This window comes from Solea solea, chromosome 2, assembly GCF_958295425.1.
Source record: "Solea solea chromosome 2, fSolSol10.1, whole genome shotgun sequence".
In the NCBI taxonomy this organism is placed as follows: domain Eukaryota; kingdom Metazoa; phylum Chordata; class Actinopteri; order Pleuronectiformes; family Soleidae; genus Solea; species Solea solea.
This window is the reverse complement of record NC_081135.1, coordinates 37,583,956-37,598,890: the sequence shown is the minus strand read 5'-3', so window position 1 is coordinate 37,598,890 and position 14,935 is coordinate 37,583,956. Positions and strand designations below refer to the sequence as shown.

General features: G+C 42.6%; 1 protein-coding gene across 5 annotated transcripts in view; it reads left to right on the top strand.

Moving 5' to 3' along the window:
- map4k4 (mitogen-activated protein kinase kinase kinase kinase 4) overlaps nt 1-14,935 on the top strand; it is a 74,289-nt gene that overhangs the window by 57,165 nt on the left and 2,189 nt on the right. For 2 of the 5 annotated variants that reach the window (XM_058623283.1, XM_058623282.1), the window contains 14 exons: nt 331-440; nt 563-723; nt 817-914; nt 1,438-1,616; nt 2,166-2,283; nt 4,549-4,663; nt 5,382-5,549; nt 6,663-6,806; nt 8,626-8,760; nt 10,308-10,408; nt 11,143-11,292; nt 11,379-11,538; nt 12,540-12,679; nt 13,422-14,935. The exon at nt 13,422-14,935 is cut by the window's right edge and continues 2,189 nt beyond it. In XM_058623283.1, coding sequence (XP_058479266.1) covers nt 331-440; nt 563-723; nt 817-914; nt 1,438-1,616; nt 2,166-2,283; nt 4,549-4,663; nt 5,382-5,549; nt 6,663-6,806; nt 8,626-8,760; nt 10,308-10,408; nt 11,143-11,292; nt 11,379-11,538; nt 12,540-12,679; nt 13,422-13,505 — 1,863 coding nt within the window. In that variant the 3' untranslated portion in view covers nt 13,506-14,935. Of the gene's footprint in view, nt 1-330; nt 441-562; nt 724-816; nt 915-1,437; nt 1,617-2,165; nt 2,284-2,786; nt 3,171-4,548; nt 4,664-5,360; nt 5,550-6,662; nt 6,807-8,625; nt 8,761-10,307; nt 10,409-11,142; nt 11,293-11,378; nt 11,539-12,539; nt 12,680-13,421 lie in introns of all 5 variants that reach the window. The other 3 variants (XM_058623281.1, XM_058623280.1, XM_058623284.1) reach the window with 3 other exon arrangements.

Below are 14,935 nucleotides of genomic sequence, written 5' to 3'. Positions count from 1 at the left end.
GAAAAACCACCAAAAATCACCTTTTTGGTGACATATTTTTCTTCGCTCTGAATACGATCATTAGTCGGATTGGTTGTAGGTTCTGTCCAATTCCAAAATCTACATCCATTTCTCACAATCCTTGAAAATGGGAGGAGACTACACCCTTTCTGTTACAGACTCTGGAGGATCCAGTGAGTGGACTGGGACGTAGCTATGTAGTGTGTGACTCGTGACTTCTGGGGTTCTGCTGTGGTGTTTATGGCAGATGGACGTCACCAGGGTCAAGGACTGTAATGTGATGTTTTTGTGTGTATGTGTGAGCTGGGTACTGTCTTTATCACAAAAAAGGTTCCCGTCAGGACTACGTCAAGGTCCCCCGTGTTGCCGAGGCGTGATTCGCCTCATCACCACGGCAACACGCCACAGAGCGGCCATGCTGTTCATCGCAGTGCCCCCAGGTAAACGGAGCCCAGCACGCTGATTTCTGTTATTCTCTGTCTTTGTTCTGAGCCCAAATGTTAGCCGTTAGCCACCGTCTGTGCTCCGGCTCTGTTGACTCTGCTGTCTGTTGGCTCCACAGTGCGGCAGAGCCGCGGCTGCTGTGGGAGCGCGTGGAGAAACTGGTTCCCCGAGCGGCCAGTCACAGCGGCAGCGAAGGCTCCAGTTCCTCCAGCAGCTCCAGTAACTCCAGCTCTCAGGCCGGCTCCCACTGCGGCTCTGGAGAGCGGTTCAGAGCCCGCTGTGAGTTCCTGTGCCCGGCCTGCTCCACATTCCAAGCTTTCATGGCCGTGTGTAGCGTGAACTGACCGTTCTCACCTGTTCCACCTATTTTAGCTTCCTCCAAATCGGAGGGCTCGCCCCTCCAGCGGAAAGAGAACGCTGGGAAAAAATCAGAAGAAAAGAGGGACGCGGTCAGGCCGGGCAAACCAGCGGTGAGACTCGAGCAGCACCGTAGCTCACCGGTGACCGTAGACCGGATAGATCTAGATCTAGAAGTGTGTTTCTCTGGAATGGTGATGGCTACTCAGAACTTAAAGCTTCATTGAATGGTTTTGCTCGCTTCTTCTCTCTACCGCTGTTTCCAGCTCGGCAGCCGCCATTTTAAACTCACGCCTTTTTAACATCTTCTTCTTCTTCACTGTTATTATTTCTTTTTTCATCTTTGCAGCTCGAAAAACAGTTGTGTCATTCCTCAGAATTAATCCACTAACCCTGACTGTGACCGTAGCTTGAAGAACATGGGCTGCGTCGCGTCTCCTCGCTTCATCTCTCAGCTTCGCTGCTCTCACGTTGGCTTCTCATTGGCTGGTTTTTTCTCCTCTGTAACCTCACTCTTCCTCTCCGACAGCCTTTCTTCCCCTTTTCCCGCTTTGAAAGAGACGATTAAACGGGACAGTGTCATGTGACGTCTCAGCTCGTGAAGATAAAAGCGTCCTCTCTATCCCTGACTTTCAGGACTTGACGGCTCTGGCGAAGGAGCTGCGCGCAGTGGACGACGTTCGCCCGCAGAACAAAGTGACGGATTATTCGTCCTCCAGTGATGACTCTGACACCACGGATGAAGACGACGATGAGGAGGTCGACCAGGAGGCAGGGGAAGAGTCCACTTCTGGTCCGGAGGACAGCAAAGCTGTGTAAGTTCTCAACTTTCACTCAGGGGTGGGAATTGGTATCAGTCTGAAAATCACTGGATCTGATATTGGAGAGAGATGGAAATGTAAAAATCTGATCAAATCCAGAAATTCAACATATCGACTGTAAAAATGTAAATAAAAATCAGCAAAAGCATTTAAGCTGAGTCATGTTTGGGCTTGAATCCAGCACTTTCTTGCTGTGAGGCAACAGTGCTCACCACTACAACCACTGTACCACCGTGCCGCCCTGAAATGATTGTATTGGACTGATATCGGTATCAGTAGCTACTTGAGTTTGTAATATTGGACACAAAAGAAGGATTATACTGCACGCTTATCTGTCGTAGCGTAGCGTAGGTTAGCGTCTATGTCGTAGGTTAGCATCTGATACACATCCGCTTTAGTCAAAGTGTCAGCTTCCAACCGAATCTGTTGGTGAGCTGCTCCGATACTTGATATTAGTCCGATACGGGTCAAAGTCGATGGATCGTATATATCAGTGGTCACATTTTAAGTGTGCACTTAATAATCATTAACGTTCCTCTGCAGCTCGTCCAAGCTGAGCAACGGAGAGACAGAGTCGGTGAAAACCATGATCGTTCACGATGAAGGCGAGAGTGACGCGGGGTCGACGCCCTGTAAAGACAGCACTCTGATCGTCAGACAGGTACAACACACACACACACACACACACACACACACACCAGCCTCCATCAGTTCACCTTCTCACTCTTTATTTGAACCTATTTTTGTTTATTCATTCATTCATTTATGTATTCATCCCCCCCCCTGATTTTATATTGTTTTCCGTTTTGTGTTGATCATGTTTCTGCTCTTACTTCCTCCGTGGCCGTCTCTTTGTTCTCTGCTATCACGTGCACTAGAGCAGCGGTTCTCAAAGACTGGGCCGAGACCCAAAAATGGGTCGTGAAAGATTTTTTTTTTTGGGTCCCCAAAACAAATTTTTGCCAACCTTTTATTTAAGATTTACGCTGATTTGTTTTAAGTAAGAAACCGATTTCCTTCACTGAACACTAACACGAGTTTTCTCTCCGCCTGTAGAATAGCCGCTGTAGTTTTCCCTTTGCTCTAGCTAACACCTTCCCGTCCCCCGAGCTCATCAGAAACACACCTAGACCCAAAGTCGTCTACCCCTCTTTCTACTTCCAGAGTGCAGGTGATAACAGAAAGCGTCCGGGTCCTGGTCCTGGTCCTGGTCCTGGCCCGGGACAAACACAGACCACTGGTCTGCTTATAGGCTTTGCCCCGAGCCCCAGCTCGGGGTCGAGCCCGGCTCTCGGCCAGCACACCCCCAGCCCCCACCATCATCATCATCACCACCACCACCAACACAACCCCACACAGCACGCGGACAGGAACGGCTTTGCCGGCCGCGTCCACCACCACCACCACCTCCCAGACCTGATCCAGCAGAGCCACCATTCCACCCCCTCCTCCTCTGCATCAAACTCCCCCTCCTCCTCCTCCAGCCTCGCCAGCCCCTCCTCCATGTCCCCACAGAGTCCTCTGGACAAGCTCGCCCTACTCATAGAGGTATGTGTCCTGGACACTGGGACAACAGTAGAATTAAAACACAGACTAATACTCCACACGACCGTCACACTCTCTAACTCTCACTGGGACATTTTGGTGCCAGAGCTTCTTCAGGAAAATGTTTTGCTGAAAGTGAAAAGTCGTCTTGAATTGGACTAATATTGTCTTTTAAAGTCGAGCGTAGTCGATTTTTTCAGTTTCCAAAAAGCCACGATGAGCTGCAGGCTCTGTGACGTCAGTGTGACGCCAATAACAGGAGAGTCACAACATCTTTCCTCTTATTTAAATCAACATTAAATGTATAAATTATTAATACTACATTTAATTTTAATTTTAAACAGTTGGTTCTTACATGAAGTGAAATTATTTTAATATTCCCTGCATCTGCCTTAAGTTTTATATATGTGGATTTGAAATGGCGCCCTCTGCTGATAGTTTAAGTTTTTTTTATCTGAATTTACTGTCTTTTCTGCAGATGTTGTTGAAGGACAAAATAAACTTTAAATGATTAGTTTGTTTTACAAATAATCTAATAACCTAATTTACCTTTATTCTATATATAATTTAAATATAATGTTTATGCATTGCAGAGACACTTTAAATGTTTGTACTTCAGATGAGAGAAATATTTATGTGTTCTGTTCATAAAAAAGTTTAAAAAATAATAAAGATAAATCATCATTATCAAAAGATTTAAATACTTTTTGGCCAAATTTTCCAACCTTAACTTTTGCTTTAAAATACCCTAAAGGAATTTACTGTTAATGTGCTGCACAGACAAACAAGAAAATACAAATAAAGCTTAAATGTACAAAAATAAGAGTAGAAAAGGTACAAAAAGTACAATTTACACCTGCATGTCCAAGAGTGAATGAATGAAAGAATAAATAAAGGCTTAATTTTTTTAACATAGTTCACTCAAAAAAACAAATTCACAATTATAAAAAACTACATTCAAAAAGGTGTTTAATTTAAAACCCCCTGTGAACTCGTCACCTGTCCCTGAACGATCATATTTACCGAAACTCTGTCTTAACGTCCACAAATCTAAAAGTTCTCATGTTATCACTGATTGTCGCCTGTTTTCAGCAGATGTGTTGCATTCTGCAGACGTTAGTTTAGCAAACAGAGCGCAGTTAGCGGCGTTAACGCCAAGTATATTTACAACATTATCACTTTAAAAAGTGTTGTTTCCCCCTTTTTGTTTCTTCTCCATTATGTTTTAACCTGAGTATGTATCATTTATTTTTACCCGCATGTGTCACACACAAACACCTCAGTTTGCTCGCCTGCGTCCCGTTCATCGCTGACATTGTTTTATTGTTGTTGTGTGATATTCTGTCACCGCTGACTGCGTCCCTGTCTCCGCCGTCTGTAGAGTCAGTCCAGTAACAACATGCAGAAACACAAGTCCTCGTCCTCCTTCACGCCGTTCATCGACCCACGTCTCCTCCAGGTGTCTCCGTCCACTGGCAGCGCCCTCAACAATGTCGGTACGTCCCCCAAACTCAACAATAGAAATGAGGTTAATTGTCCATTTTTAAGTGGTATAAAATACACAATTTTAATTAATTGTTTATTATTTCAGTTTTATTGAATATAGTGCCTCTTATACTTCATGTACAAGTAATATGAAGTACTATGAATATGAATACTTTTTGAGTCATCCAGGGTCAAATTTCACTTTTAGCAACAAAAATTTGGTTAATCGTCCATTTTTAAAGTGGAAAAAATACACAATTTGTATTTATTGTTTATTATTTCAGTTTTATTGAATAGAGTAGCTCTTATACTTCATGCACAAGTGGTATGGAGTAAATAAAATCAGCTAAATATACAGGGCCAAAAATAAAATGCATCCATCATCGGGCCAACGGCTGCACTGATTTCTAAAAAAATCTGCAACAAAGACGCTAATGTCGTCCAGTTCCCATCAGAGCCAGTTCTTTTGTGGTTCTGGTATGTGAAGTCGTTAACAGATGCAGCTGCTGACCAGACACTGACCTCCGTCTGTGTTTAATCACTGATCTGATGACTTTAGATTCTTCACAGATGTTTAATATGAGCTGCACTCTTATTACTTACTTATTTTAAAGAAACAAACTCACTGTGATGTGACTGTGATATTTGTCATTAAACCTAACGTTTTCTCTAATTCTAACTGTGAATTCCTTTACCGTCCTACCTAAGCCCCCCCCTTTGACCTTTCAGGCTACGCCAACGACGCCCGGCTGGCGGAGGCGCTGAGGGCCGACCCGTCTCGGAAAGGCTCGGTGGTCAACGTTAACCCGGTCAACACTCGCCCGCAGAGTGACACGCCGGAGATCCGCAAATACAAGAAGAGGTTTAACTCTGAGATCCTGTGTGCTGCCCTCTGGGGTAAGAACAGAGAATTACACATTATTACTGATGTGCACACAACTTTATCAGCTCACAACCGTTCTGCCTGTCAGAATTAGTTTTTATTTTCTTGTGTATAAAAGCTATGTATGTGTTTATCAGATTTTATGTGTTTTTATGTCCTTTAGCTTTGTAGGCTTTTTTCATACACATCCTTATTTACCTTACTTGGTGGATGTATAGAACAGCTCACTATTTGGCAGTCAGTGGGTTTGGTTATGTATAGAACAGCTCACTATTTGGCAGTCAGTGGGTATGGTTATATATAGAACAGATCACTATTTGACAGTCAGTGGGTTTGGTTATGTATATAACAGCTCACTATTTGGCAGTCAGTGGGTTTGGTTATATATAGAACAGCTCACTATTTGGCAGTCAGTGGGTTTGGTTATATATAGAACTGCTCACTATTTGGCAGTCAGTGTGCTTGGATATGTTTAGAACAGCTCATTATTGCAGTCAGTCACTTGGTGGATGGATGGAAGAGCTAATTTGGTAGACGGTTCCAGGCTGCGAGAGCAGTGCAGAACCAGTACCTGACCAAAAATTTGTAGCAGGATGTTTAAGTCACATTTTTTTCAAGTCTGTTGATTTTTATAGAGAACAGCTCGTTATTTGGCAGTCGATCTCTTGGTAGATGTATGGTACAGCTCACTATGTAGCAATCAATTTCTTGGTAGATGTATAGAACAACCATTGTGTGTGTTAAAATTAGTTTTTATTTTCTCGTGTATAACTGCTACTTGTCATTTAGCTTTGAAGGTTTTTTTCATAGACGTCATAGTGATTTAACAAAATTTAAATATGACTCTTTTTCCACACAGTGGTCACATGACGACTGAAACCAAATAAAAATTTATATTTATTTATTCATATTTATGAATTTATTTATTTACCTTTCATGAATCATGGCCCACTTGCAGTTCTGTTATGGTCCACTTTGGGGCCATGGCCCACACTTTGGGAATCGTAATAATCAATTCATCACAAACTTGACTTTTTTTTCTTCTTCTTCTTTTTTTTTTTAAGAGCTATTAAAGTTTTCACCACCAGGTGGCAGCAAAGTCCTAGTAATTCTCTGTGTATGTGTAGGTGTGAACCTGCTGGTGGGAACAGAGAGTGGTCTGATGCTGCTCGATCGCAGCGGTCAGGGAAAAGTTTATCCTCTGATCAGCCGACGGCGCTTCCAACAGATGGACGTCCTGGAGGGACTCAATGTCCTGGTCACTATATCAGGTACACACACACACATCATAAATCCAGGTCTTAACCCAGAAGAAGCCCAGACAAAATGTCCTCACAACAATAGGTATGTAAAAAATGTTTGGACCTCACAAAGATATAAATACAAGTACACACACAAACAGGGGGATATGAGGTCAGCAGTTTTTGCTTTTATGTAAAATGATGTAGATAAAAATAGATGTGAAACAGCAGGATGAACCAGTAACTGAGCTTCTGTTTGAAGTAGAAAACCAGGATGTTTAAATCACTTTTTATAAAAGTCTGTTGGTGGATGAATGGAACAGCTCATTATTTGGCAGTCAGTTTTTTGGTAGATATGGAGAACAGCTCATTATTTGGCAGTATGGTACAGTTGGTGGACAATTAGAATTATATCACTATTTGACTATTGGTTATGTTTACAATAGCACATTATTGCAGGCTGTCTCTAGGTGGATGTCTAGAACAGCTCATTATTTGGCAGATGGGAAGCAGCAGGATGTGAGAGCACCAACTGACCTTCTGCTCAAGGTAGAAAACCAGGATGTACCAGGATGTCTAAATAACTTTTTTTTGAAAATCTGGTTGGTGGATGAATGGAACAGCACTTTATTTGGCAGTCAGTTCCTTGGTGAGAACAGTTTGTTATTTGGCAGTATGGTACAGTTAAACATTTAGCAATGCGTTTCTTGGTGGATGTCTAGAATAGCTCACTATTTGGCAGTTAGTCTCATGGTGGATAACATTACAGAGTGCTTTTTAAAAGTGTCAACACTCTGAATTAATAATAGAAATATACAGAAATGTAATGCACTTGTTGCTCCAGACTGTGTATGTGTGTGAACGGTCATAAATATTTAAATATGTTTTCTCAGACTGAAAGTTCATCCTCATTCTGACTTCTCCTCTTTCTCAATTTCTCTCTCTCTCACACACACACACACACACACACAGTGCCACAACACACTTGTCTTCAGCTGTAACGGATGTTGAGTAAAAGTCTCCGCTCGTCGTTGTGTGTGTGTGTGTGTGTACGATAATACGTAACGTTGACACGCACTCGCAGCACCACAGGAAAAACACGGGCCAATTTGTTTGCGTTAACCAGGTTTAAAAATATGCGTCATGGAAAGTTCTATCAGACTGACAAAGGTTTTCTTAGAACCACATGGAACCACGTCTGAGAAATGAATTACAAAGAGGTATTATCATTATTATTTAGTTAATATTATATAATATTATATTATATTATGTTATACTATATTATATTTTATGTGGCATACAATAAAATATACATTTGTGCTTTTAAAAAAACATAACAATTTACACTCAGTCTGAGCTACAATATATTATTTACAGGGTTGCACAGGTCCTTGAAGACCTTGAAAGTTTGTCAATTTGAAAAAAGAAATTCAATTGGTCCTGGAAAGTGCTCGAAAAGTCTTTTTAATTTGGATCCTAAATTGATCCTAGAAAAAAAGTCCTTGAATTTAAGGACATTGGTCCTGGAAAATCCTTGAATTTGAGGGAATAATAATAATACTAGTAAATAGTAATAATAATCAAATAACAAGTTGGTAAATACCCTGTATTTGTACAACAACATTTAAGTTCCCAACCTTCATTTTTAAAATGTTCCCGTTATTTCTCCTAAATACTTGTTAACTCCCGTGGAAAGTTTCCAATTCCTGGAATTTACTGGAATATTGCACATGTTACCATGTAACATGTTGCACAATTCCTGTTACTTTCCAGGAATTGTGCACCAAATTCTAAGCGTTACTAAGCAACAACAAATGACTGTTGTGTCTTTGTGTGTTTTTGACGACAGGTAAGAAGAACAAGCTGCGTGTTTACTACCTGTCCTGGCTCAGGAACAAGATCCTACACAACGACCCCGAGGTGGAGAAGAAACAGGGTTGGACCACGGTGGGAGACCTGGAGGGCTGCGTCCACTACAACGTCGGTGAGTCACATGATTCCATCCTATCAGCTCATTTAGAGATGTTTCAGTTTCGTGCCAAACCAAAAACACGCCTTCTAAAAGCACTATTATGTTTTACATGATGAGCATGTTTCCTTGTGTTTCCTTGTTGTAGTCGTTCGTTTGCAGAACTATTGTAAGAGTTAATGTAAGAGAGAGTATATATAAATGTACCAGTCACTGCCACAGTGTCACCCCCAGTTCTGACTCTCGACGGAATGCAGCGTCAAGCTGTTGTAGCGATAGCCTCGCGTTCACTGCGGCAGTCAAGTCTCACGTGATATGGATAGTCTCGTGAGATTTGTGCAGAGGATACAAGGAGTTTCATAGATGAACAGATGGATTTTTAATGAATCGATTTTGAGTCTTCCAAATATAAATCGGAATTTTTTTCCCCACTTACAACAGCCTGTATTTTCATGGATTATATCATATACTCTATATACATATACATATAATATATACACCCAATCCTGCTCATCAGGCCTGTGTTTGGGCTTCCCTATGATTTTGTGTGTTGTGTAATCGCAACTTCCTGGTTGAATTCTGAACAGGAACCTCCCAACCACATCTGCATTCTGTGTGTGTGTGAGTGTGTGTGTACGTGTGTGCGTGCGTGGTGTGTGTGTGTGTGTGTGTGTGTGTGTGAAAGCCCTCAGTTAGGTAACACTCACCGTCCTGTAGCAGCAGCTCTGTCCAGAATCCAGAATGTCCTGAGTTGTTATTTCAGTGCCTTTGATCAAAGTCGGACACTTCCTGTTGGAAACCCCTCTCCACTGACTGACCCAAGCTGTCAGTCATGACTTCTGTTTCCTGTCCAGGATTTTCATCAGTGTCAGTGTTTGTGGAAAACCAAAGTGTTTCCCTCTGATTCGTTGCCGGTAAACGCTGCGTAAATCTCTGCTAATTTACCCTTCAAATCCTAAATAATTGTTTTTATTTACTGCAAAACAAACTCGTGCACGAGCTACAAGTCAAGGATAAGAAGAATTAAAGTTCCAGTGTGTTAAAGTTTGGTGAAACTATTTTTGTTTGGCAGGAATTGAAGATACAATAAGTATATTCATTGTTTTTGGGTTTTTTTTTTTATCATTACCACAGAGTTAGCTTTTATATTTTATATCAGTGGCAGAATCAGCTTTACAGAGGCGGCCATTTTGTGCCTCCATGTTTTTACGGTAGCGCACAGTGGACAAACTACACGTCCTTTTGAAGGTCCTTGAATTTTAGGGAACTGGTCCAATACGTCCTTGAATTTGAAGAACTGGTCCAATACGTCCTTGAATTTGAGGAACTGGTCCAATACGTCCTTGAATTTGATGGAATTGGTCCTAGAAGGTCTTTTAAAAGCCCTTGAATTTGATGAAATTGGTCCTAGAAGGTCTTTTAAAAGCCCTTGAATTTGAGGGAATTGGTTCTAGAAAGTCTTTTAAAACCTGTAAATGCTGTAAATAAAACCAGCTTCTCTTTCATCACCGTGGCTTTGAAAAGTGTTTGAATGTTGTTGTTTGTTGTTTTTTGTTGTGCAGTGAAATACGAGAGGATCAAGTTCCTGGTTCTGGCCCTGAAGAACTCGGTGGAGGTTTACGCCTGGGCACCGAAGCCGTATCACAAGTTCATGGCCTTTAAGGTGAGGAGCCGTTTATTTGTGCGATTAAAGGTCCAGTACGTAACATTTTAGAGGAGGTGTTTTTTAGCAGAATTTAAAATCACTCCCCGTCAGCACGTCTGTGCAGGTGTGTGAGCGCTTTAAACGAACATTAAGTTACTTTTTTGTCGCTTTAAAATAAGACTTTTACGTGTGCTTTAGAGCGAGGGTCTTTCTTTACGGAGGCGGCCATTTTGTGCAACTACACCGTAGTTTTCCTGTGTTTCTGCAGACTCACCATTAGATGTCACTATTTCTTAAACACTGTCCCCTTAAATTACACTTTGAATAATTAATGGAAAGTGTGTTTTTTGAAGTTTTCTGATTCCTAAATTGTAAATATTTTCAGTTTTCCTCGCTCCAAACATCCAATGAAATCATTAAAACTGAATATTAATTCAGTCATTTTGGTTTGTTAACAAAAAGACATTTGTTTTGAGGTTTTTGCAAACTCTGGTCGACATTTTTCAGCATTTCCTGACATTTTATGGCTCAAACGAATCATTAATTAAACGAGAAGACCTTTGACGGATTCATTTAATGATGAAAACAATCATTATTTTGCAGCGTCAAAGTTCTGTCAGTTAAAGTTCCTCATCTTTAACTAACAACAAGCGATTTAAACTTTAACCTTCCACTAAAAATGTTTAGATTAAATGAAATAGTCTTCAGTTTTAACACAGTTAACATGAGAAAACGATGATTTTGTTCTCCAGTCTTTCGGGGACCTGGTGCACAGACCTTTACTGGTGGACCTGACCGTGGAGGAGGGTCAGAGGTTAAAGGTCATCTACGGCTCGTGCTCGGGCTTCCACGCCGTGGACGTCGACTCGGGCGCCGTCTACGACATCTACCTGCCCACTCACGTAAGAACAGTCTCGCTTCGTCGGCTTTAACGAGCCGATCGTCGCGCCGTCTAACGCCGATGTCGATGTTTGTTTTCCCGCCGCAGATCCAGACGAGCATTCAGCCGCACGCCATCATCATCCTCCCCAACACGGACGGCATCGAGCTGCTCGTCTGCTACGAGGACGAGGGCGTTTACGTCAACACGTACGGACGCATCACCAAAGACGTGGTGCTGCAGTGGGGGGAGATGCCCACCTCAGTCGGTGAGTCCCACTCTAACACACACACACTCTTAGTGCCGCGGTTAAGGTTTGGTCCAGTCCAGTCCAGTCAGTATAGTCCAGTAAGGTACGGTCTGGAATCCTGGATCAGGCTTGTGTTTCACAAACACTGAAAGGTCTGTCAACTGTTGTGGGTGGAGCCGGACCGTACCATTCACTCTGGTAGGGTGGTTATTTAAGTTCTATTCCTGAAGGAAATAAACGTACTGTACCGAAACCGAACTGTTCCACGTGATAAAAACACGGCTAAAGTTTCTCTTCCTTCCAGTTTTCTTTGGTTTAAAGAGATTCATTTAACCAGACTGCTTTCTTTACAACGAGCAGCAGAGACGTAATTATCACTTTGTGACTTTTATCTCTTTAATAAATGAACGTGAAAGACGATGAAGAGTGCAGCCATTTTATGTTAAACTCTTCAATGTTCCTTATGGAGCTGAAACAAGGACTCCATTATTAATCGGAGACTAAATGAATCGTCAACTGTTTTGATCACCGACTGATCGCTTTGAAGCTTTTTTTCATGATTAAAATGAGATTTCTGATTGTTTCAGCTTCTTAAATGTGAATATTTGCTTCAAAAAACAAAGAAATGATAAAAAAAACTGAATAATTTTGACGTTCAAGTACATCAACTTTTCCACTGATCAACGTTTTTTACGATCGTGAAAATACTCGCTCGTTGCAGCTGGAGTTCCTTATGATGTTTCGTTTGTTAAAAACTGAAACTGTACGGTTTATTTTTGAGTGTTTTCCAGCAGTTTCCGCGTTCACACGCGTTACAAAGAACATCAACAGCCGAGTCTGTGTGAACAGCTCAGACAAAAACACTGTGACGTAGCATTGAGAGATCTGTGTGTGTGGTTGTTGACCTTGTGAACGCCCCGTGTTTATAAACAGAGGCGAACAGCGACTGCGTCAGACGCGCAGAGAGAACGCAGCGTTCACTAAACACATGAGTGATGTTTTCTGTTGTTTTCCATCAGCCTACATCCGCTCCAACCAGATCATGGGCTGGGGGGAAAAGGCCATCGAGATCCGCTCTGTGGAGACGGGACATCTGGACGGAGTCTTCATGCACAAGAGAGCGCAGAGACTCAAGTTCCTCTGTGAAAGAAATGACAAGGTGAGACGGGCTGATACAGTCCATGGTTACCACGGAGACGGAGACAGAAACCTTAGCTGAACGTCCAGCGCGGAACATTTAAGTGAATTTTCAGCAGAAATTGAAAACACCACCTTATAAGAATGTTTGTATTAATGTCGCCATGCTTTAAAATTCAGTTTTTTTGTTTGTTTCTTTGAAGACGTGTGGACAAACATGGACAAACGAGTCAAAGATGTGCGTTTTTTTTGGTCGTGAAGGCCGCTGTAGTTCCCTGAAGCCTTTAGGGAACTACGGTGATTGATAAAGAGTTTCTTCTCACGTAACATCGTACGTGAAAGTCGTCCATATGTCGTGTATTTCTTTACCTCGCAGAGAGATCACCTATTATTCCTCTCTTCTGATTGGTTCTATCCCCGTCTAGCCCCGCCCCCTAAACATGTCCACCTAGTTTTCATTCGTTGACGTTGAAGCATCGGTAGATTTTTTTGTCACATCGTTATTTTTATTTACTTAACGTCTTGTTCTTGTCAATGAAGAAAACATTTTCCTTCGTAGCTTTCATGAACGAAATGAACACTGTTGTTGCTAAGCAACAGGAAGTTGAAACACCGCGTTCCAGAGAAAGTTGGAAACTAACTATGAAATAACTTGTTCCGAGTTTCTGAGTTGGAAATTCCGAGTTCCGACTACAAATGGAACGCACCCTAAATGGGGCCGGAGGTGACCCTCTTGTTTGTCGTCTGTGTCTCCTCCTCCTCAGGTTTTCTTCGCCTCGGTTCGCTCCGGAGGCTCCAGCCAGGTTTACTTCATGACTCTGGGCCGAAGCAACCTGCTCAGCTGGTAGACGTCCACGCCCTCTTCCTCCTCCTCCTCCTCATCGTCCTCCACCCTCGCTAACACTGGATCCCCCAGAATCCCCACCGTCGACGTCTTCTCGACCAAAAAAAGAGAGCAACAGCCTTTTTCAGAACCTCCTCCTCCTCCTCCTTCTTCTTCTTCTTCTTCTTCTTCTTCAAAGCAGACGACGACGACGAATCGACGGCTCCGCCTCCTCCACGTGGAGCTGCTGCTGCGTTCTGCGTATACGTTTAAAATCAGCGATTAATCAATAAATATATGAAAGGAAGTTAAAAAAAATCAATGTGAATGACGAGGGTTTGTTCCCCTCTGGTTTTTTCTCGGTGCTCATCATGGGATGGATTTTTGTACCTCTGCGTTCTTTTTTTCGCCCCCCGGTCAGTAAATTTGAGGCTAGTACAACTATTACTGCTACTGCGACGACAACGACGACCACTGCCCTCTGCAGGCCGGCCTCTGCTTCCTCCTCTGCTCTCAGCGCGATTTACTTCTCGCGTAAGAGGGCGGAGTCTGTCGCGTTAGCGCTACAGTTGTGGGCGTAAACTTCTGTTTGGTCCGATCACGGGACGAGAGAAGCGGTAAAAACGTCGGGTTTTTTCCGTGACGTAGGTTTTACTGTAAGTTCAATTGATTCAAGCGGAGGAAGTCGCGTTTGTGCGTGAACGTAAAAAAATTGTCGGATTGACGGAGAGAGAGATGGAGAGAGAGAGAGAGAGAGAGAGAGAGAGATGTGGAAGCTGATAGTATTTTTCAAATTATAAAACTATTGTTATTATTATTCCTTGACAATAAGTGTAACTCTGTGTCTTTTTTTTTTTACACTCCACGGTCGTCCACGGTTTGCTTGCTTCTGACTCTGAGCCCAGACTCGAGTGTGAGGTGTTTGTGTAGAAGAAGAAAGTGACGTGGGGTCAGGTGTGGTCCAAAAAAAAAAAAAGATTAAAATATATGAATAAAATAACTAAAAACATGTATATAAACAATAATAAGAATTAATTTAAGCTTCCAGATAGCGTTGGTGGTCGTGTTTTTCCCCTCACTGGCGAGCTTAACCTCCTCTCCTGTAGGGGGCGGTAACTCCGGGCTGTGAAATAGTCGGATATGGAAATAAAAGAGGGTTCGGTGTCGGACGAGTTGTTGCGCGGAGGCTTCCGGTCGCTCTTAACTTCCACGTCATGGTTTTCCCGATCACGTTGTTTATTTGCAGCCGCGGCGACCGCGCGACTCAAGTGTCACGAATGTAGAAAAAGACGATATAACTGTGTGATGGTCCAAGGCATGAGACGATGTGTTTGCTTTTGTAAACGTTTGTCGCGAGTGGTCGATTCCTTAGGTGTTCAAATTATTTGAGTTTTTTTTGTGAGACCAGCGGCGGCAGGTGTAGATATTTACCCGGTGATGTGGGCGGGGGCAGGG